General features: G+C 39.1%; 1 protein-coding gene and 1 pseudogene across 3 annotated transcripts; both read right to left on the bottom strand.

Annotated features, from left to right (window-relative positions):
- Nucleotides 1-1,040: 1,040 nt before the first annotated feature.
- Nucleotides 1,041-18,717, bottom strand: LOC102221163 (MAGUK p55 subfamily member 4-like). 3 transcript variants are annotated; one of them, XM_014474434.2, is made up of 21 exons: nucleotides 18,608-18,717; nucleotides 16,853-16,919; nucleotides 15,954-16,075; nucleotides 15,795-15,872; nucleotides 14,734-14,817; nucleotides 14,514-14,645; nucleotides 11,595-11,676; nucleotides 11,402-11,487; nucleotides 9,896-9,967; nucleotides 8,358-8,554; nucleotides 7,239-7,297; nucleotides 6,131-6,148; nucleotides 4,985-5,026; nucleotides 4,881-4,910; nucleotides 4,428-4,466; nucleotides 3,463-3,630; nucleotides 3,088-3,168; nucleotides 2,407-2,500; nucleotides 2,216-2,324; nucleotides 1,471-1,605; nucleotides 1,041-1,332 (listed from the first exon to the last, which is right to left on the bottom strand). In XM_014474434.2, the coding sequence occupies exons 2-21, from the start codon at nucleotides 16,881-16,883 to the stop codon at nucleotides 1,147-1,149; spliced, it is 1,845 nt and encodes a 614-aa protein (XP_014329920.1). In that variant the 5' UTR covers nucleotides 16,884-16,919; nucleotides 18,608-18,717; the 3' UTR covers nucleotides 1,041-1,146. The 3 variants fall into 3 exon arrangements, with proteins under 3 accessions (XP_014329920.1, XP_023192246.1, XP_023192245.1); XM_023336478.1 differs by lacking the exons at nucleotides 1,041-1,332; nucleotides 1,471-1,605; nucleotides 2,216-2,324; ... (10 more) ...; nucleotides 11,402-11,487; nucleotides 11,595-11,676 and adding exons at nucleotides 12,284-13,621; nucleotides 13,965-14,262 and having other exon boundaries at nucleotides 18,604-18,717; XM_023336477.1 differs by lacking the exons at nucleotides 1,041-1,332; nucleotides 1,471-1,605; nucleotides 2,216-2,324; ... (10 more) ...; nucleotides 11,402-11,487; nucleotides 11,595-11,676 and adding exons at nucleotides 12,284-13,621; nucleotides 13,965-14,262.
- A 2,060-nt stretch (nucleotides 18,718-20,777) lies between these two features.
- On the bottom strand, nucleotides 20,778-21,707 carry LOC102220905 (annotated as a pseudogene).
- Nucleotides 21,708-22,162: the final 455 nt, after the last annotated feature.

The raw sequence follows: 22,162 nt of genomic DNA, 5'->3' as shown, positions 1-22,162 counted from the left end.
TTAACAAATCATAATATTTTAAAGAATTCGTGATCAGTGTGTAATCTCCATGTCCAGACTGGGCCTGTCTTTAAGGATGTCTTCACACCTGAAGGTCCGGTCGATTCTTTTGGATTGGGAACCAAAGTTGCGACGTTTGTTACGTCTTCAGCTGATGTGGTTTGCTTTCACACGGCTCTGATTCAGACGAACCAAACCTTTTCAAAGACCCAGCTTTGTAAGCTTCTCACCTGTGATGGCGATGCACCAAGAACCGCTGAAGGAAACGACACAAAAATTCTTTCTTGACAAAATTTAAACAAAAATGGAGTGCCACCAGGTTGCAGGATTTTTCCTTTGTCTTTGCTAAAAGACCCATTTCTCCCGATAGCGCTGTGTTCTTGTGTTTGTTTTGGTTGTTTACCCAGAATGCCCTGCACTATAGTTCACTTCCTGTCTTGGAGCGATCTCCAGTCTGCTAGCGTCAGAATTCACTTCAACCAAACCGAAATCTAGGTTTGTAAGTTTGTTTTCTCTTTGGTCTGCATCAGAGTTTGATTACACATCCACTCCTCCCCAAACAAACTAGACTTTCTAGGCAAATGAAATAAGAGTTTGATTAAATCAGTCAAGAGTCTTTGCTCTGAGCCTCAACGGGGTTGATGGACTTCATGAAGGTCATTCCTCAAATTTTTCCTAAAATTAACACAAGTAGTTAGAGATCCGAAGTACATACTGAAGAATGTATCTTTCCTCCTCTATAGAGGCTTTCTGATCAAATTAAATCTTTAACCAACTATTAAACTGAACTTTCATTGTCCAACCCTTTCAGAAGGTCCTTTAAATATTTAGACTTCCTGTTGGTTTGTCTATCTTGTCAGTTAATTCATCCTTTTATTAAGTGCTAATACTTCAGTGACTCAAAATGTAACATCAGGTCTACAGTTTAGCATCACAGACAGAGAGAAATAACCCTGCAGACAGGTAGACATTGGTAGAGTTGAGACTGAAGAAAATCTTTTATTTAATGAAACTATTATAATATGAACACATAATGATACTTGTGTGTAAGCTTTAGTGACATTATTCCTATCCGTCCACTGCGCCGCCATCGTTTTCCCGTCTCTTCGCCGTATTTAGTTCAGTAGCTCCCCATCCTCTCCTGGTCTACTCCTCTCCATGCAGCCAGCTGACTGGGATCCACTGAGGCTCGTTCTGCGCCTGCTGGATGATGGAGCAGAGCTGCATGCAGGCGTCCTGCAGGTCGTCGTTCACCACCACGCTGTCAAAATACTGTTTGTATTTGGCGTCGATAAGCTGAGACGTGTCCTCCAGTTCCAAAAAGTCTTCCTCCTGAGTCGCAAGAAAGGGAAACCTTTCATTTCTTACTTCCATGACATTCAGCACTGGTGGTTTGTTCATTGTAATGCTGCTCCGTTCCAGTCCAACCTGTTAAATCCCGATAGAAACGAGAAGCATGGGGGCTCTTACTGTGAACGCCCTGTTGACGGCGTAGCTGGTGATGAGTCTGGCGTTTCTTCGAGTCTGTCTCAGTGTGTCTGGGCTCGGCGCTCTGATGAAAATCACGTACGGCTTCAGGTTCCTTAATCGCAACAGATGGATGCCCTGAGAATCAAGTAGGATAAAAACGAAACGTAATCAGCTCCGTCTGTCACAAAGAACGACTTGGGGAATCATTCGTCCTATTTTCCATCTTACTGCATAACAGATGTATGGTGATGCTCATCCCCTGGATTTTACATGCTACATACATGAGACATAAATGTCTCATGTACAATTATGTATAATTCACACCTATAATTTTTCTGCGTATCGTTTTTTTTAATCAGCCTGTAAATATAACTACTAGATCACATCATGAACACAGTGTTGTCATTTGCACTGCTGCCGTTTACCACAGTTTATTCTTTGGATCAATTTCAGATTCATTATTTAAATTACACAGCTGTACTCACTCTAACTAGTCTTTATTCTGTGGATTCCTAATTTTAAAAAAATATTTTCTTCTACTGTACTAGCTAGCTAGTTGTCGATTTGTCAAGTTAGCTAGCAGCCTGTTTATCTAGCTGTCTAGTGAGCTAGCTGTTGCTAGCTAGCTGTTTATCTATCTATCTATCTATCTATCTATCTATCTATCTATCTATCTATCTATCTATCTATCTATCTATCTATCTATCTATCTATCTATCTATCTATCTATCTATGTTAAACTCACAGGTGGTTCAACGTCGATGATGCACATCCGTCCTCGTTTTATCACCTCATCAATAGCATCAATGCTGGTTCCATACAGGTGGCTCTTACTCTCCCCATATTCTACAAATCTGAGCATAAAGCAAAATTCAGTTGATCACAAGTAGTGTGCAAAGTCAGAGATAAATGCTATAATAAGTAAAATATCCCTACCTGTGGTTGCAGACCATATACTCAAACAGCTCTTTGGTGACAAAGTGGTACTCTCTACCCGCCTGCTCCCCTTCTCTTATTGGACGGGTTGTGTCTGCGAGAACACAGCGCGTCGTCATTTATTCATGATATTAACAGAACCCTAAAATGAAACATCATGATGTTTAAAATCTTCTTTCTCTCTGGTCCCTGGACGCCCAATATTATTGGTTGAAAATGTCAATTCACTTTTTCCTGAGTTATGTTTGCTGTATTAAATGTTGCAGTCAAACTCACTGCTGTTCACCTTTAACACATAACCTATGGTCTTCATGAGACTTGTAGTGAAGAGCAGAATGCTGCCAACAATTATAAAAATTAAAACAAACCCTGTTTGGGTATCAAAGTATGTACATTTGTGCAAATCAGATAATTAAGGCATTATTTTTGCATCACTTTTTATATTCAAATGTCAGTGATGAGAAATTGTTATTGTCTTATTTATATTGTTTGGGGATATATAAATTATTGTTCAGCTTAATTAATTTAAGTCTCACAAACTGAGACACAGAAATTGTAAACATTATATTAAAGCGCAGCATCAATAAAAACATCATTTTCTTGTTTTGTTTTTCATCCATTTCTTTTAATAGTATAAAACCAGAGAAAAGCTGTTAAACTGAACGAGTTGAGGTCACATACGCGGTACGGGTCCCTGGAAGGTCGACGGGTTCAGTTTGATGAGTCTCTTCCTCAACTCATTGACTCCGACTCCTGAAGCTCCTGTTTCAGGAGGACACACACACACACACACACACACACACACAGAGACTTTTGCACATCTGACTAACTTTTTGTTTGTTGAATGATCTAAAGTGTCCGAGTGCAACAAAAAAGCAAAAAGAGGAAATCAGTCGAGGGAGACGTGTTCTTCTTCTTCTTTTTTTTTTTATGGCGCAGTGATTATTTAACTATCAAGATAAATAAACTGATGTCCTGATATGGTTTAGTACACGAACATGAAATATTTTGAGAATATCAGTGTTTGGGTGTGACTTGGGCCAGGTCTTCTCTCACCTATGAGGATGATGAGGCGGTGGTTCTCCTGCGGGAGGCGCTGGTACAACGCCACCTCCTCATATGGGGAGGACAGAGCGCTGCTGCTGGGCGAGCAGGAGGTGCAGGACTGGCGCCTCCTCTTATAGGACGTCCTCCTCCAGAGGCGGAAACTCCGGCGGAAGCCAGCTGGAGTGCAGAAGTTTCGTTATGCTTTGGACTAAAGATAACAGCATTAAATCTGATTTTTATGCTATTAATACAGCTTGATGACAAGTTATCAAGACCATGAAAGTATGTCTTTTAGCTTTAATGACTGGTGATTTATAATATTTATATATCTTAGTAAACTTGACATAAAACAAAACTAACTTACAAGTAACTTTTCACCAAGATATACAGTAGGAGCTTGTTTTAAGCCCGTAATTTCTTAATATTTATGAAAAATTGCATGTTCCCCTGGCAGAGTATTTCACTTGTAACGTTTAAAAGGTTTTGTTATAAGTCAAATAATCTGCCAGGGGAACATACACTATTTTATACATAAATATTAAAACAAGCTCCTGTATCTCGGTGAAAGGTTTCTTGTTAGTTTTGTTTTATGTCACGTTTACTAAGATACTTAAGCTAGAAACAAGACAGAAATGCTGGGTAAGATTTCATGTTTTTGCAGTGTGGTTGCATTTAATTATGTAAAATATAAATGAATTGCACCAGAACTGCACTTTCCCAGTCCTACTCTGCTCTGTTCTGACATTAAAGGAGGCGAGTTTGGCAGAGAAAGTTCATGAATTCGGAGGTAAATTCTAGATTTCATTCCATTTATTTAGAAACTTACAATGACAAACAAATGTTATACAGTTAGTGAACTGACTGGACAATTTATAACTTTGTATATATTTATATTCAACAATCCGACTGAAATAAAATTCCTAAAACTAAACAAAGGTTAATTTTGCTGTGGATCCAGGAAGACGGCGACTTACCCAGGTAAATTCCTTCAGTAACATCTGGATCCTCCTCATCTGGAGAAAAGAAACGTTCAGAGTCTTTGTTCTGTTGCCAGAAATGATTTATTGTTTACAGTAAGAAAAACTGAATTGTTAAAGTAAAAATTTAAATTCATCTAGTTAAAGGGGTGCACCTGAAATTATAGCTAACCAAGAAAATCTTCACTTTCATGGTTTCTTTTGTTGATTTAAAGAAATAAAATCTCAAACCTGTTAGGTTAACTTCTGCTTCACACCACATTTGTTTAGTTATTAATTCCCAAATATTTCCGATTGTGTTTGTTTGCATAACAGATGTAAATCAACTCCACAGACTTTATCTACAGGGTTAAATAAAAACAAGAGGAAATCTGAATGACCAAGGAATCTAAATCCTATTTGATTATCTTAATTAGATGAACTACGACTGTTCTGGACAAACTTACCCACCAAAGTTTATTTCTTTACTTTTTCCCATATCTGTGGGAAGGAGAAACACGTTTTCTTTAGTCGGACTCAGCCTTCAGCGGATCAAACTGGACCGGTGCCGTTACCTGTCAGGATCCTTTTGCCATCAGCGAGCGTCAGATCCTCGTCTGAAACCGACAGAATATAAAAGTGAAGCTTCGTTTCCACTCAAGGCAACGTGACACTTTGGTGACTGAATGATGAAATCAAGAAACACTTTTAAAAAAATAACAGCAGATCATCAGGATGTGGTTGTTGTGTCGAAAAGAGATCCAGCGGATTTAACAAAAGTTAAAATGATTTTTTTTTTACTTATTTTTAAAAGGAACCAACAATATTATATAAAATATACACCAACATGTTTCACAGAGTTTATTTACATAGATCAATTGTTAATACATGCAGTTAAAACCAAATATCAGAGCAAGTCTTTTCTCTTTTAGGTCTTTTTCTGCCAAAGTTGGCGTTATTTACTAAATGCTACAATAGCAATAGACTTATTTTCACTCTATTTTTTAATTCTGAAATTTACACACACCAAGATTACTTTGCCTCTAATAATTTGGCGAAACCCATTTGTCAAATGGGTTTAACATAAAGAGCGATTCAGTTATTCAGAAATGTTCTTCAGTCAGAAGATTTGAGCTGAACTGAGACACACTGTGGATGTGAAGCCATTAAGAAATTCAGCCAGATTCATCGCACCAGATTTATCAGGAGAAATGAGACAAAATTAAAGCTCTCTAAAGTTTAAATTTTTTTAAAAATTTTAAAGAAAATTTTACCAAAATACAAGGAAACATTTGCAAATTTATGACTTTAAAGAAAGTTACAAGAAATCTGATTTAAAAATTACTTTTTTCTGTCTGACATTTAGCAAATATACTGTGTAAATATATATATATGTATATATATATATTTGGACTGATTGTGTCTGTTTATGGAGTGTATAAATATCTAGTTTTAACTCTAAGTGTGGGTGATACATTTAAAAAAGATACACCATGTTGGCTTGTTTTAAAAAAACATTTACTGACGAAGAACAAACTGTGGCAAATCTAGAATTGTATGAGGACGAAAAGTTCAACCTGATGGTTCAGCTAATGTTTATAGAATTTATTCCTGAGATGATTATAAAAGTGCTTCTCCTTTAACCCAAATAACCTTTAAAAATAGGTTTTACTTAGACACTTTTAGATGGCAAACATTGTAGTATTGGGTGCGACACTCACCGTTATCAGCCAGGCTGTCTTCAGTGGGCAGCGAGGGAAACAAACAGCTGCTATTTAAATGTAACAAGGCAGAAATATGAAGAAAACCACTAGATCATTGTTAATTATATCTGTAATATGTGTTTATAAATGATAAACAAGGGAGGCAATAACAACTTTGGTTTTACACCCTTAAAAAAGGCTGTTAGACTTCACAGAAAGACAATAACCGGTAAATAAGTTGGTTAAAGGGATATAACAAATTACTCTATTTAGTTTATAACAGGATTTATGTCCTGATTACACCAGTTTTATCATTTGCACCAGTGTGTGGGAGTGTTTATTGCTTTTTTTCCCACTGTTGATTTCGTAACCATGCAGACTGTTTGCAAGAACTATGACTTTGCAATGAGAAACTTTTAAAAGTGGCATCAAAGAAGATCAAAACTACAGTCACAGGTAGAAGGCTGGTCGCTTTTTAGAGATACAGAGAGAAGATATGTCAGACAATAAACAGCTAGCTAACTAGATAGGCTAGCTACATGTCAGACTGCAGTTTGAAACGGTTAACTCAAGAGTCGGACGCTTCGGATCAGCTGACTAAAAATGATGTAGACACGTAAAACAGAGATCTGTGACACCTGGATGTGTCACTACCTGCGTTTCCATTATAAATGTGTGCAAAACTTTGTCGATATTCTACTGATGTCGAAAAGAAAAATAGAATTTAGCAATTGTGTTGTTTCCATTAAGTAATTAAAATCACGGGTGAATGAGTTTGTTCACGTGACAAGCCATTAAAAACACGCTGCGCCAGCTTCCTCCTACTACTTCCTGTTGTCGTCTCCTTTTACGTGGTGCTCGCCAGTGGTAACACCTGGCTGCTGATCATGTGACTCATGATACAAAAAACGTGTTCCTGTTGCAGTTTTGCCAGAAAAACCAATTCCGATGCTACAAGTTAAAACCACCCCATCCTGCCGTCAAAACTTTTAACCAGCAAAAACGTTTCTACGAAATCGCTGCGTTTCCATTAAGCCAATTGATTTTCCAAATGTCAAAATGTGATGAGTGGGAACACAGCTAGAGAAACCCACATGAAATCAGAGATAATGACAAATATTCTCACAAGGCCTGATGCATGTGTGAACCTGGGATGGATGACACCACCACTGCTCCTTGTGTTTACTGTGAAGAAAAATGAGAGAGATGAACAGGGAAATAATTACAGCTGCAAGTTATCAAGTAAAAATGCAGCACTCAGCAAGTACAAGTCATGCATTTAAAGTCATGAAAGAGCGCCACCTAATGGAGATTAAAAATGAGTCAAAGCCGTGAGAATGCTGAAGTGAAAGATTAAGTTCTGGTAATCTTTGTGTGAGGATTATAGTTACAGATTATAGTGGGGACATTTTGGCATGAATTAAAAGACAGTTTGTCTCTACTTTAGAGTCCAAGGAGCATTTATTTTTAATTATTAACCTGCACCAGTAACACTTCTACAGCCAAGCAACGACATTTTGTTGCCAAATGCACCGTCGTGTCTTTGTGCAGTGACAATACAGTAAGTCTCTAACTCTAGCGGTGACACAGTTATTAATGGATCAACCAATCAATTTATTTTATTTTGCTAATTGCTGCAATATCAATGAACAGATTTAGCATTTGTGTCTCGTATTGAAAATCAAAATGGAGTAGCGTGTAAAAATATAAAGAAAATGTGTTAAACGTTTAAAAATAGTAGTTGTGTATTAGAGGGGTTAACACTGAATTGTTTGATTCTTGAATTATTTAGAAATCTAATAACAAACTTTTCAACAACAACAAAAAAAAAGGTTAATAAAATGCAAAGATGAAGGGTTTTGGTTTTTTTTTCTTTAACATTTTGGCAAACCTGTTGCTCCCTCTGGTGGCAGTTTGAGCTGCTGGCAGGTATGCAGGTTGGTGTGTGTGTGTGTGTGTGTATTTGAACCTGGTTCTTATGTCCTGGTGGGGCCCTATTTCTGTCCACAATGTGGGACTGTGGGGACCATTTCTCCTCGTGGGGACATTTTCTTGGTCCCCCTCAGGGGAAAGGCTGTTTTAGGGTTCGGGGTTAGGAATGTGACGGTCAAGGTTAGTGGTTGGATTTAGAGGTATGATGTGAAATAAGTTTTGACTAGGATTGGGGTAAGTGTTTGAGTTAGGCATATCTGACTGAATGGAAGTCAATACAAAGCCCTAACATGTGTGTGTTAGTGTGTGTCACCTCCTCAGCATGCTAGCAGAGGGAATTAGCCCAGCGAAGGAAGCGCCGCAGGGCAGCTTCCTGGCCTGCCACCACAGAGCGTCTGATTGGTCGACCACCTCCAGCAGGTCGCCTCTGCTGAAAGCCATTCCTGCATCCGGACACGGGATGGAGGAGTCCTGCAGGGGGCAGTAGTCCACCATCGCCCTCATGTACACCTTAAAGACAGACACCAAGATCAACAGAGAGATACTGTAGGAGCTATTTCTCTATTTTCAGTAAAATCTTAGAATTTAGATTATTTATTTTAGTTTTGCTTACTTTCTGATTAATTTACAATTAGAATCTTTGTTTAATTTGTAATTTAAAATAAGTCCTTTGGTTTGTAATTCACTTAATTAGTTAATTAATTTCAGTTTGGGTCGTGGGTGTGTCACAGTAGAAATATGTAGGTTTTAGTAGCTCATTATGCACCTGGGTGGTCATATGGGTTTTTACCAGTCAGTCAATCAGTCAGAAAACAGGTGCAGGAATCAGAGCAGAAGCAGCAGCAGAATCCTGTGACGCCTGTAATTTGCTTGTCTGAACAGTGGAATAAAACAAAGAACTGCATTTTGACTTTTTTTTTTATCTTTTAGGACTGTGTAAGCCAGAATCCACGGTGCATCAGGTGACTATTTGAGTTGAATTCACCTTTTGCTTTGATCACCTTAAAGTCTTGAGTTTTTTTATTTTTGAATTTGAATTTTGGACAAATAGTCACTATGGATACTTAGACTAAATGGAGCTAGGATCTTTTCTTTTTTTGATATGTTTTATCCAAATGTTGCAATGCTGCATTTTGTTTTCCACATGTCCAATGTGCTTCTAGATGATTATATATTAAGAAAAGTTGGTTAAAAAGTAATTTAAAAAATCTACTTGACAGCATTTAGAGTACTGGCTGTGAGGAAAGAAATGAGAGATTTGTTTAATTTTAGCAGACAGAACATGAAAGAACATGCTATAAAATTACAAACTAACCTTTTGAACCAGCATATGACGAGTTTAGATTGTTTTTTCCCCCAAATATATAAAACTTCCTCATTAGCAGCTTTGTGAAGTGACTGTTTGATCAATATACAGCTTTAACATAACACTGACAACCACTTGAAGCTTAAAGTGAGTAATTATTCCACAGAATCACCTGGAATCAGAATAAATATACCTATGAGAGAAAATAAAGTCACCTGAACCAGAGTTCAGCTGCTGCTCTGCTCCACATTTCTTGCCCTCCAACTTCCTGTCTGATAGCAGCACTGTTTCCTGATTGGCTTAAAGCTTTACCAACACACATGACGTTTTTAACTTTAAATCCTTTATCTCCTAAGGTTGCACATCCCAAAGTGGACGCACTTTATTGGATCTCCACTCCCTTAAAGCTCATTTTGGAAAACATTTTGCACGCACCTTTCCAAGGCATTCGATATATAATTGAACTTATTAAATTCAATTGAATAAGTCAATGCTTTACATATTTTTTGTACTTACTTTAGACTCAGTTTAAACCTTTTTCTTACCGGCTTCTGGCTGCTGGTGACCTGCGTTGACCTCGGGATAACTTTGAACAAAATAGTTCCAATGGAACTGTTCTGACGGGGAGAAACACAGACAGAACAATAAATATGACAGACAAATGGCTAAATATGCAGATAAACCACTAAACCATTTATCTGAAAAGTCAAATAAACCATTACCTGACTTTTCTGGGATGATTCAGAAATTTGGTGTCTACAAATTAAATCTAAAATGACTCACAAGAAAGGGTGATAGTGGATAAAAAGCAAAGGATGCTTCAGGATTTCTGCTGCTTCCTAGTTATTATTAACCTACATGTAATAATGTTTATAACAAATGATATTTACAACAGCACCTAATTAACTCCACTACCAAAATCAATAAAATTCATCCCACAAATTAAAAGTTAAAAAGAAACCAAGCAGAAAAAAACAAATTTAATTCACTGGATGCATTTGATTTCAATGAATTGTCTATTCTATCCAGAACAGTTGAAATACATAAATATTTCTTTACCTTTACAAGAATTTATTGAGATTTGTTTCCCTCGAAAGAATTAATTCACACATTCATATTGTCCCAAATGATTAAAAAAAAAGCCATATAAAGTTTTCTTCAGCTGTTTTGCTGTGTGATCTGTGGCATTATACAGTAACTGATGTAATGCTTTGGTACATTTTAAAAATCTCATTCTTATGCTGCCAAATAACATAATATTCAGATTTCTTTTGTCAAGATTAAACGAAGATTACATAGAATAAAAAAACAGTTTTTAAAATACAGTGACTAATAGAGTGGCACAAAGATGAAACCATGAAAGGGCAGTTTTATGTATTTTCCAGGCACATAGTGGCATTTAATAGCACAATCTAGTAACTGTGTTTCCTTCAGTTGTTATAAAACGGCTGTATATATCAAATATGACTTAAAGAAAATTTGACTGTAATTTAACGCCTTGAAATTGAGCATTCAGGAAGTCATCACAACATCTTTCCACCATTAACCCTTTGTACAAGCATTGTTCTGAGAATTAGCTCCTATAATGAGCTCAGCAGATGTTCAGCTCCACCAGGTGTTTGCTAATTGCTGCTGGCTAGTCTGAAGGAGCTGAGTGGGGGAGCTGCAGGGGAGGGATACTCTGCAAGATGGAAGCTCAAAAGCTTTTAAACTGCAGCTCGGTGAAGGAGCCTTGTCCCTGAAGGTGGAGCTAGATTCACACAGGTGTTTTGCACAGCTGAATGGTTGCCATGGAGATTAAAGGATTTCTCAACCATGCACGAAATAATCAAGGCAACACTCCAGGTATGTTTCTGATGAGGGAATAACATTATAACATGATGCAAAGTTCTAAAAAGACAATTTTACACAATGCTGCCCCTTTAATGTCATTAAAGCAAAGTTGCAATTTTCTGTAAGAAGAAAAAAAAACACTCTTCTTAACTTCAAGCTTATTTTTCACTGGCTACAATTATAAACAGGCCTATTTTTTCACATTCAGATAAACCTACCAGTTTCTGGATGACCTTTTCTGGTTCCAGTCCCACCACTGAGTTTCCATTCACCTCCACTATAAGATCACCAGGATGAAGGAGTCCTGAAACACAAATCAGAGATAACTCCTGAAAATATTTGTTTTGTTCTTTTTTAATCAAATACACTCTCCAGCAGTCTCACAGACGGCTGTGAAGAGTTTTATCTCACCACTGCGGTCTGCCAGTCCTCCATGAATCACTCGGGCAATGTAGATGTCTCCCGTCACCTCCTCCCTCCTTATAGTCGCCCCCTGATAGACAGAAATGACTCACCTGTAATGCCTTCTGAAACTACCGTAGTACTGATTGTCGGACAGGACTGTAGAAGAGTGGAAACCCAGTAGAGTAGTGGGACAAAATGATGGTAATCAGAATGGCTTCTGAAACAAATACGTTTTCCAGAAAGAAATCTGAAAGTTTTTTATTATTTCCAACCAAACATTTGGATGGCATGTAAAGATGCAACCAACCAACCAACTGTACCTATACCTCATCCTTAGCAGGTTTTCGGGGGGAAACCTCAGACCGTAATAATATCTTGTGCTCCAGACAATTGTACAAATAATTCCAAGTTTTTTGAAAGCTAGCTTTGAGATTGAGAGGATCACATTTGCACATTTACTAGAAGAACTAGGGCTGGGCGACACATTGATTTTAATAATTGATCAAATTTTCTATTTATCAAAATGTAATTTTTGTAAAAGGTGGATTTTTTTTTCTCTCCTTGGGTTTCCATTGTTCAGAGTGACGTTTGCCCATCCAGGGTCGCCATATTGTTTTACAAGCATGTTTTTATTTGGACTTTGAATTCAGGTCATCTGCCAGAAGGGATGACTGAAACAAAAGCAAATTTATGGAAAGATTTATCAATATATCATTTGTCATTTTGTTAAAGAAAATAACGGGATGTGGGGGGAAAAAATGGCCTAAATCAGATTTAGTATGAAGATTTTATGTTTAAGCCCCAAACAGAACAGCAGCATAAAATGATGGCTTTGATGAGAAAATGGGAACAATTGTCACAAATAAACTTAATGAAAATTTAAATTAAGCACATAAACCTTTTTGTACCTCTTGTTTAATTTCATTTTACATTCTTCAGTTGATCCAGTAAAATGCAAAGCTGTCTGAATTTGTGGCGAGAAAAAGTTGATATGAATTTGTAAGAAAAAGCCTGGTAGATCAATTTCGTCTGTTTCTAATGATGATGCAGACGTTATTTCTAAAATAGCTGCTTATCTTTCTTCTTCTTCTTGCTTGTTGTCAAGCAGCCTGTGATATTGCAGTCCTGCTTGTCTTCTTGTTGAGCTCTTGCAACAGCTCCATTGTGGAATCGAATGTGTCCGTTATGGTCTGCAGCTTCTGATCTCTTGCTGGGTTTGTTTCCTCCGTGCAATCCCTTTGGGCTGCGGTATCCTGCAAAACTGTCTGCACAGGAACCGGCAGATGAAGAAGAAGAGGAGGAGGAGGAGGAAGAAGAGCTGGAGGCAGCAGAGGAGTGCGAGAGCGGCCGTGGATAAGGCGTGGGAGGTTTGTGGATCATCACTGGAGATAACGAGGAGACTCTTGGCGGCGGCGTTGGCCGACGGTTCGGGTTCGGCCTGCATGGAGGAGACGTTTCGGTGTGGTTTCTGGCCACGATGATCCCCTGGAGCTTATCCACCACCTCGGCGAGAAGGTTGAGGGCCTGGACGTTTTCTTCGACGCGGTCCGTGATCATTTCTGTCGCCGCCACCATTTTCTGCTCCAGGTGGCGTACGTCCTGGCTACTGTGCTCGATACTGCTGGCCACGGTCTGAACCGTGGTCCTGAGCTCCTCCATGCTGCAGGTTTTGTCAAACCCAGGAGGTTGATGATGTTTCTGCAGTTGCTGTTGTGGTTTGTTGTGATGTGGAGAAGAATTGACCGCACATGAAGCCCTTAAAGACTCTTTCTGACAATGCCTCACAGGATTTGGGAGAGTGCTGACTCCTTTTTGCTTAGAAGAAGATTGAGTTGCAGGAATGACTGGTGCTGTGTGGACTCTACCAGGAGTAAGAATGCTCCTTGATTCCCCTCCTGGAGCAACCTTTTTGTGCATGAGGGGAGAGTTGGGAAGACTGACAGTGTAGGCCGGGATTGGAGGGGGAGGGTAAGAATAGTCGTCACTGCTCCCTCCACTAGAAGCATCGTCCTCTTTGTTGGGCGTGAGTCTCTCTGAAACGTATCAGTGGGTGAGAGCAAAAGAAGAAAAGTACAGAAGTTTAGAAGGTGCATGAAAGCACGGCAATGGAGTCAAGTGATGTTTCTTTTCCAAGGTTTCATGTTGGCATGAAGGAAATGATGAAAGGAATGAATGTGCATTTGATGTGAAAGATGCGCGGATGTTGTTCCTATGGAATGTTTAAAGGATAAAGATGGATCCACATCATGAAAGGTTAATGCTAAGAACACTGGATGGACGCGATGATGACTGGTGACGGGTTGAGTCGTCATCATTTTTTCACCCTTGTGACTTTGGTGACAATGGAGACAAAACACCGGTCGGTTCTTTTCTTACCGGAACATGTTTCTGGGTTCAAGACGGCCGGAGCCGAGTGGTTGAGCCCTCGCTCCCAAAGTTCTGTGTTTTGTGGACATAAACGACAACTTCCCATCGACTCGTAATGGGGAAGAAAGTGGCAGGGTGGATTTCCATGGAGAGGCAAAGGCCTGGCCGTCTCGGCCATTCTGAGCTCCTCCCCAGACAACGCCCTCCTTGCAGGGATCAGGCGCTCCAACGTGAGTCGACGAAGACTGCTCCAACGGCTACGGACCACTCCAACCTGGTCTTCTGAACTTCTGCAACCCTTTTCACTCTTGGAGCATGAACAAGAAGAAACTCAGGTTTTTTTTTTTTAGGGTTTTAAGAGGGTTTTTGGTCAGTTGTCATTTTCTGTTTGGGCTTCAAATTCTTGGAATACACGACCATTACAACGAAGAAATATTACATCTTTGAACGGTTTCAGGAAATCAATTAAGCAATGGTTACGAAATAATTAAAATTACACTATATTCACTAACATCTTTATGGGTTTTTTTTCTTACAGAAACCATACTTATATCTCACCAGAGGCTGGTTATTCTTTACAAGACAAACGATCCTCATGGCCTCCTCGTCCTCTGGTAACTCGTCGGGCAGCGGAGAAAGGACGGGTAAATAGTCAGACTGCGCCACGCTGTCGTGAGATGATAGGAGGGCCTAGCGGACACATTCATGCGTGTTCAGACATGAACGATGATGTTGTCTGAATGAGGTGGGGAGGTTCTGCTGGAATCCAAAATCAAACCTGGACATGTGGAGAGCTGAGGAGGTTGTAGAGCTCACGAGCTTCAGCCGAAGGACGGTGCGCTCTTTGTATGACGGCCATGATCTGACGAAACAGGCAAGAAAATGGATGAATAGTGAACCATACATTTCTCCAATGTTCTGACAACGTTTGATACCTGAATTAATATGAAAGGGAACAGAGTGACATGAACATATTTCCTCCCAATTAATGTTTTTGCAGCTTGCCTTAATTTAGCTACAAAGTTTAGTGTATTTATTAGTTTGATACAAATAAACTGAGATTCTCTAGAATCCAAAAAATACTATTAAATCAGCTTTGGTGACTGCAATAGCACTTCTAGACAACTGTCAGGCCAACAAGACTTGGCAAGTTTGATGTTAATGGTCCTGATATGAAGTTGTAAGAATAATTGGTTAAAAAGAGATAAAACATGACAATATAAAAACAACACAGCTAGAAAGGCTACGTAGGCCGTGTCAGAAGAAACACAGATCATCTTGTAAAACTTAGTGTGCATTCAGTCCAGTAGACTCGATTCAATTGGGGACTAAAATTGCAACATTTGTTACATTTTCAGAACTGTAGTTTGCATTCACAATGCACTGTGTGAAACGGCTAAAACTAACTGAAAAACCTGTTCCCCCCGTCGCCTGCGGTGGCGCTCACCAAGAACTACTGAAGGAATCGACAACAAACTTGTGAAGACCAGCGCGACTTTCTTCTTCACAAAACGTAAACAAAAACGGAGCAGTGTCAGATTTTAGTGGTTGTAGGATTTCTTTATTGATATACTGTACATTATTAGTCTAGAGACAAACTGTTAGCCGCTAACGCTAGCGACGCTCCTGCAGGCGCCATTATTACGCGGTGAGTCTGTCCACTAAACCAGGCTTGGCCTTCACATACATTCGAACAACACCGAGACTTAACTCTGTGGTCCACATCAGAGCTGGATGGTGCATTCACACCTCCCAGATGAACCAGATTCTCTAGGCAAACGAACTAGAGTTTGATCAAATTGGACTAAACGGGGCTGGTGTGAATCCACCCTTTCTCACCTCAAATAAGAGTCCGGAGGCACAAGGTAGAAGGGGGCTTGGTGACAATCTCTGGAACCGCATCAGGCACTCGTAAATCTGAAGACGTAAAACATGCAGTTGTATAGGAATTACCCAGCTCCATATTAGGTTACATGCTTTGCTAAACCATAGAAAGACCTTTAGTAAGGCGCGAAGCCATGGAGCGCTCAGTAGTTCATGCAGAAGCTGAGAGCCACTAATGTTTCTGTTGACGGCTTCACTAACATCCTCCACAACGCTGGATAATACTTCGCTGATCCCTGCAAGCATAACATAACAGAAACCTTAGAAGCATCATTTTGCTACGGATTATTGTAATGCCAAATACAAGGTGAAATTTTTAAACTGCTGGGATTTTGTGGTGTCAGAAAATCATGGTGAAAATCTCCTCCATAAGAGAGAAGACTTTTTCCCCCTCAGATCTCCATCAACAAAATGTGTGCATCAGTGAACCAATGTTCTAGTCGACTAACTTGGACGGAAGGACACTCGACGCAGTGCATGGTATTATGAACTCTTTTAGCTTTTTCAATTAAAACCCAGTGGCCAAAACCCAAAAGTCAGTGGGTCCTTCAATTTGATTGAAAACTTATGGCCAAATTAACAAAGAAATTGATATTTGAACAACAAAAACAACCTCTTTTCATTGCCATATCACTCCTCAGACCTACGTGCAAAATGCCTGTTGGCTGAGCAGCAGAAAATATAGAGTATCTAGGACCCTAATCAATCTAGAGAGAATTGTACTGTCCTGTCTGCAACAGGGTGTTGTGCAAAGTAGTAACAATAGAGGTACCAACTACCAATCATATTGTTTAAATAAACAATATTAATTTATTTGAAAGATTTTAGCACATCTTTGCTAAGTATGACACGGTGCTGTAATTATACCCAAACCTCAGGTCACTATCAATGCAGAACTGAAGCTCATTGAGTTACCTCCACTTTTGTCGTAATTGACAAAAGTGGTCAGATATGTCAGACTCTATCGAAGGTCTCACACAGGTGTGTGTCTCTCAATGTGTTTGTTTTCTCACCATCCTCCATAGTTTCTCTCATGGTGAACATCCAGAACCATCATAGAAGAAAAAAACGCTATTTCTCCTGTAAAGAAATCATGCAAAACATCACGATGTCAACACAGAGAAATATTACAGAGCAAGTCGAATCTGCCATGTGTGGTCAGGATATTTGTTTATAATGCAAACTTAAAACAATGTATTTACAAATCACATGTTTTACAGGTATGCATGTTTTCTCAAACAGGTCAACTGGTGCCAAAGAGAACCTTGATATTGCTTCAATCAAAGAGCAAATGTAAGCAACAAATGGAAATCCAAGAACAAGACAAAACCCCAATGTTCTTAAACAAAAGATGAGCTTAGTAGTTCAGGTATCTAAATATTGTATATGATATGCTATTAATGCTTTTTGTGATGTGAAGCACTATAAGACGACATGACAGACCTACAGCCTAATCAATATTTTCTTGTCAATACCCTATCGATATCACTCTGGTCCCTGGTTTTGATTTCAGTTTGTGGCTGGATCTGTTGACAGATGGCTCATCTGAGCTTTCTGTCATAGACTAAAGCAGCTCAAATTAAGGTGGACAGGCTGAAGGCAGCTGCTGGCCTTAATGCTTATCACTTTTAGCATCTGTGGTTAAACAAGCACATATAATCATGTTCCCAAGTGGAGGAGTTTAAGTATCTCATGGTCTTGTTCACAGATGAGGGGAAAATGGAGAGGGAGATTGATAGCCAGGTTGGCGCAGCGTCTGTACCGATCTGTTGTGGTGAAGAGAAAGCTGAGTCAAAAGGCAAAGATCTCGATTTACCAGTTGACCTACGTTCCTATCCTAATCTGTAGTCACAAATATTGGGTGGTCACTGACAGAACGGGTGAGAAGCTCAGTCATCCAGTAGGGACTCAGGGTAGAGCTGCTGCTCCTCCAGGTCGAGAGGAGTCAACTGAGCTGGCCCAGGCATCTGGTTAGGATGCCTCCAAGGTCAGGTGTTCCTGGCACGTTTAACCGAGAGGAGACCCAGAAGAAAACCCGGAGGAACTACGCTTCCTAGTTCGTCTTGGGGTTCCCCCTGAGGAGCTGGCCCAAATGGCTGGGGAGAGGGAAGCCTGAGCCTTCTTACTTAGGTTGCTATCCCAGCAGCCCAAAGAGGAAGATAGTGGATGGATGGATAATTAAATAAAAACAAGCAGTGATTTGAAATTTGATTGACAGTATTTAAGGAAAAAAATTGTGGTGCTTTTGAAAGGCCTGGAAATAGGGTGAGGAAATCCTTGCTTTATACCAATTTACCAGGTTATTCTACATTTTCTATAAACCTGCTTCCTAATGTCCATTGTGACCACATGCTTGTTTAGAAGAAGGGGTTGCTCCTAAGTCAGTGACCCCAGGCAATCAGGAAGGCTTCCTTTGATAATATCTCATCAGTTATTAGACACTGAAAAGCTGCACTATATTCTAACTAGCCCATCTATTTGATTGGATTGATCTGTTTATATATTCTGGCTCTAAGTTGGATCTATTTGCCTTGTAAAGTGCCTTGAAATCACATTTGTGTAAAATAAACTGAATAAACTTGAATAAAACAATTCGTTGACATTTTGCCTAGTGAGAAAGACAATAAAGGCTTCATTTTGTTTTTTTAAAAAGCAATTACATTTGTGTACACCATACAGCATCATTACAGCTGCAGTAGATGTCTGGTTTAATGTTAATCAGTTTAGTCTGTATTTTTCTCAATGCATAAAAAAACAAACTTACTTACATCCGGTCAGCTCACAGACAACAGCATCCAGTGTACCTTCCTCCCTTAGGTTTGGGTTTCCTGAGCGTGTTGATTTGAGACGGAGTGAATCAGCAGTGTGAGCATGTCAGCCGCAGCCAAACGTGACTGACATGGAGGTTAGTTTACAACCAAACCCAACCTGACACTAATCCTCTCTAACCCAGCTTAATCTACCAACCTCTCCCTCTCATCCCTCTTTCTCGCTGAAATTCACAAATCGCTTCCTTGTGTCGTTTTGTATAGGACTCAATCCATTGCACTAGCTTTCTTTTACATTTTTGTGTTGTAAGGGAATTCCTTTTTTCAAATTTTGTCCTTTCCTTCCTGTTTTACTCATTCTATGTAGCTCAGCGGATCACAAAGCTTCTTAGTCGGCCGCTGCTTTTAGCCACAGACACACAAACCCACACACTGTGAGGACCTTTAGTTACATAATCTATGAACCTAACCTGATACCAGATTAGGTCTTAACCCAAATATCCAAGTGTTAAACTATATGCAAATACTCCTTGAGCTTTCTGAAAGTGAGAGCTAAAAATCACTTCCTTACTTTTTTAAAGGACCCCACTAGGGGATGTTAAGAGCAACTTGGTAGCAAGTGCTCCTCACGTTGCTCTGTCAACAAGTACAAAAAAATGGAATAAATGCATAGTTACGTTACATTAAATCCCACTGGAACATCTGGGTGCTGAAGACGCCAGCTGCTTGCAGCTGTGTGCATGCGTGTGTGTGTGTGTGTGTGTTTGGAGTTATCCTGGTGCAAATGTCAGTGGGTCGCCTCTTCGGAGATTACCACTGATCCCACAATCACAGAAACAGAGACGGAGAGGCCGCACACAGGAATAGATGGAAGAAAACATGGCTTCCACGGCGGGAGTGATGCTTACCCACTGCTTTGTCAACCATGCAATATGTGTGTCAATACACCAAACATCCAGATAATCTGCAAAACATTGATTATTTTTTAGCAACATCAATGTCATTTTCTTCACGTAGGCTTGCAAGATGTCAGAAGGTAAAACTGGCCAAAAATCGACCACCACTAAAACGATTGACAGAGATCGATTTTCCTTGTTTTTAGTCTTTTATTTTGAAAAATTTGATAATTATACGTTAAAAACACTCCGTTCTCACACATAAATAATTTTGTATTTTATTGGTTCTATCGCTCATTCATGTTTAACACATCAAGTATATCTGTCATTTTGTGGAGCGCTGTCTTTAAAAGCAACAACACACAACAAATATGTTCCAGTTCAAAGTAATTCTAAACAGATGAGTTTTTAGTCTGGATTTAAAAGAACTCAGTGTTTCAGCTGTTTTGCAGTTTTCTGGCAGTTTGCATTGTAAACTGTTTATGATTACATCTTAAACATTTAAGTGTTATAAATAGAAATCTAAAGAGGGCAAAACACATTTTCACAGTTGTGCTCCTACTTGCTTCAGGGGCGTTTGGATAATGCTCACTCTGTCTACACTACTGCAAAAAATGTTAAGGAATAAATTACTAAATTATACAAACAAGCAGCACATAGTTCATTTATAACTGGAGATTTCAAACATAGTGAGAAACATCTTAAGTTTTAAACACGTCACTAACAAATGGCTGAAACAATTCACTATATAATATTAACAAAATGAGGCAACACAATTATTATTAATGTTTCCTTGTATTTGTACAATAAATTTTTATAAATTACAAATCTATAAATTATGCGAATGCAAACAAAATCATCTAACTTCATCGGCAAATATGTGACGTAGAGATCAAAGGTAGTACAAGTAATTTTAAGGTCACAATCTAGGGTTATTTGAAATATATAACCCTAAATTGTCAAATGTATCACACTTAAATACATTTGATTTTAACGATACATTTAGCTACATTTAGTTTAGCAACTTAGTACAAAGAAAAAAAAGAACAATACCCCAATGTCTACATTTATTTCAAAAGAAGACATTACTACTAATTTCTTCATATATACAACCACTCTTAGGTTGTTTTGACATATTTTTAAAAATATATTTTTATGTTTTTATGTAATTATTTCTATATATATAAAAAAATTAGGGCATACAACAACAGACAACAAAACCACTTCAGTTAACGCTGAATGTTGTCACATATTTTCACCGCTTTTGGGAAGACCTAAGACGACACAGGCAGTTTTTTTCTCAGGAATAGCAAAACAAAAATCCTCTTTCGAATCATCGCGAGTTTAAACCTGTAAAGCAGAGGATTCGTAAGTGGGGGAATAAGGACAACAGCGAGGGAGGAAAAGTTCTGGAAGCTCAGAGGGAGATCGGATGATGTAAATCGCATGTGCATCAAGTCAGACACCACAATGACGAATAACATGATGAGAGAGATTAGATGTGGGACGCATGTCTGGATAAACTTTGCCCTGTCCTCTTTGGATTGCACGCATGTTTTAACAATATACATGTAAGTCCAGACCACAAAGAGCCAATGCACTACATAGATTGACAAAGTGGCTAATGCGTAAACATTATTTATGACAGTGTTTGAGTCAGGGCAAGCAAGTTTAACAATCACCCAGTTTAGACAGAAGAGCCTCTGTATGTTTGTTCAGCAGAACCTCAATCTGGCTGTCAGGACAATGTTGATGGAAAAAATGCAGAAAGGAGTTAACCATGACAAGCACACCAATGAGTAAACCCTTCTGTTTGTCATGATTGAGTGGTACTGCAGAGGCAGACAGATCGCCACGTATCTGTCATAAGCCAAGGCGGTAAGAATGGACGTATCACTGCAGACAAATGAGTATAAGACAAAAGCCTGAACCAGACATCCATGATAAGAGATGACCCGAGAGGACGACAGAAGGTCAGCCAGGAATTTTGGGTAAAACCCAGCCGTGCCGTAAAGACCATTAATGCAGTGAACACATAACAGAATGTACATTGGCTCATGTAAGCATTCATCTGAGACAATCACAATGATAATAGCAACATTAAAGAAGAGGATAGCAAAGTAACACAGCGATGCAAGAGAAAAGACAACAGCTCTGTACCCGAGTGTGTCATTAAACCCTGACAAGGTAAAAGCCTCCTCCATGACGGAGAAGAATAACCTTCCTCCTCTGCTGCAGCTACCTGGCCCTGTTTCCTCTGCACCTGGTATTAATATTCTGCTTGACAGAAAAGCAAGCTCTGGGGATTCTCAGTGTGATCTCAGCAAGGCCAACATTTACTTACTTTTTGCTGTGAATGGTTTTTATTGTATTGAAAATAAATCTGTTTCCCAACCTGGCTAATTACTGCACAGGGTAACTGAAAGCAGTGAATGTGTATCACTCACGTCTTTGCACAGGTGAGAATGTGACAATTAATTACAATTCAAGCACTGAACAAATATGGACAACACAGATCTGCTTTTTAATTTAGTTGCAGAGATCTAATTACATTATTCATCCCAAAGTCATGTCTGCAATTGAAAGGGGGACAAAAATAAATCAGTAATTCAAAAAAGGAGAAGATACCACCTCACTATTTCCAGTGCTTCTGTGCGAC

The sequence above is a fragment of the Xiphophorus maculatus genome, chromosome 7 (assembly GCF_002775205.1).
Source record: "Xiphophorus maculatus strain JP 163 A chromosome 7, X_maculatus-5.0-male, whole genome shotgun sequence".
NCBI classification, from domain to species: Eukaryota; Metazoa; Chordata; class Actinopteri; order Cyprinodontiformes; family Poeciliidae; genus Xiphophorus; species Xiphophorus maculatus.
This window is presented reverse-complemented; position numbering and strand designations above follow the sequence as displayed.

What these genes read in the sequence shown, in the direction of transcription:
- LOC102221163 (XM_014474434.2), bottom strand. Translation starts at nt 16,883, where the DNA reads ATGTTCACCATGAGAGAAACTATGGAGGATG. An exon ending in AGGACTGGCAGACCGCAGTG is followed by an intron (nt 11,488 to 11,594) that starts GTGAGATAAAAC and finishes TTTGTGTTTCAG; the next exon opens with GACTCCTTCATCCTGGTGAT. An exon ending in AAAAGGTCATCCAGAAACTG is followed by an intron (nt 9,968 to 11,401) that starts GTAGGTTTATCT and finishes TCTCCCCGTCAG; the next exon opens with AACAGTTCCATTGGAACTAT.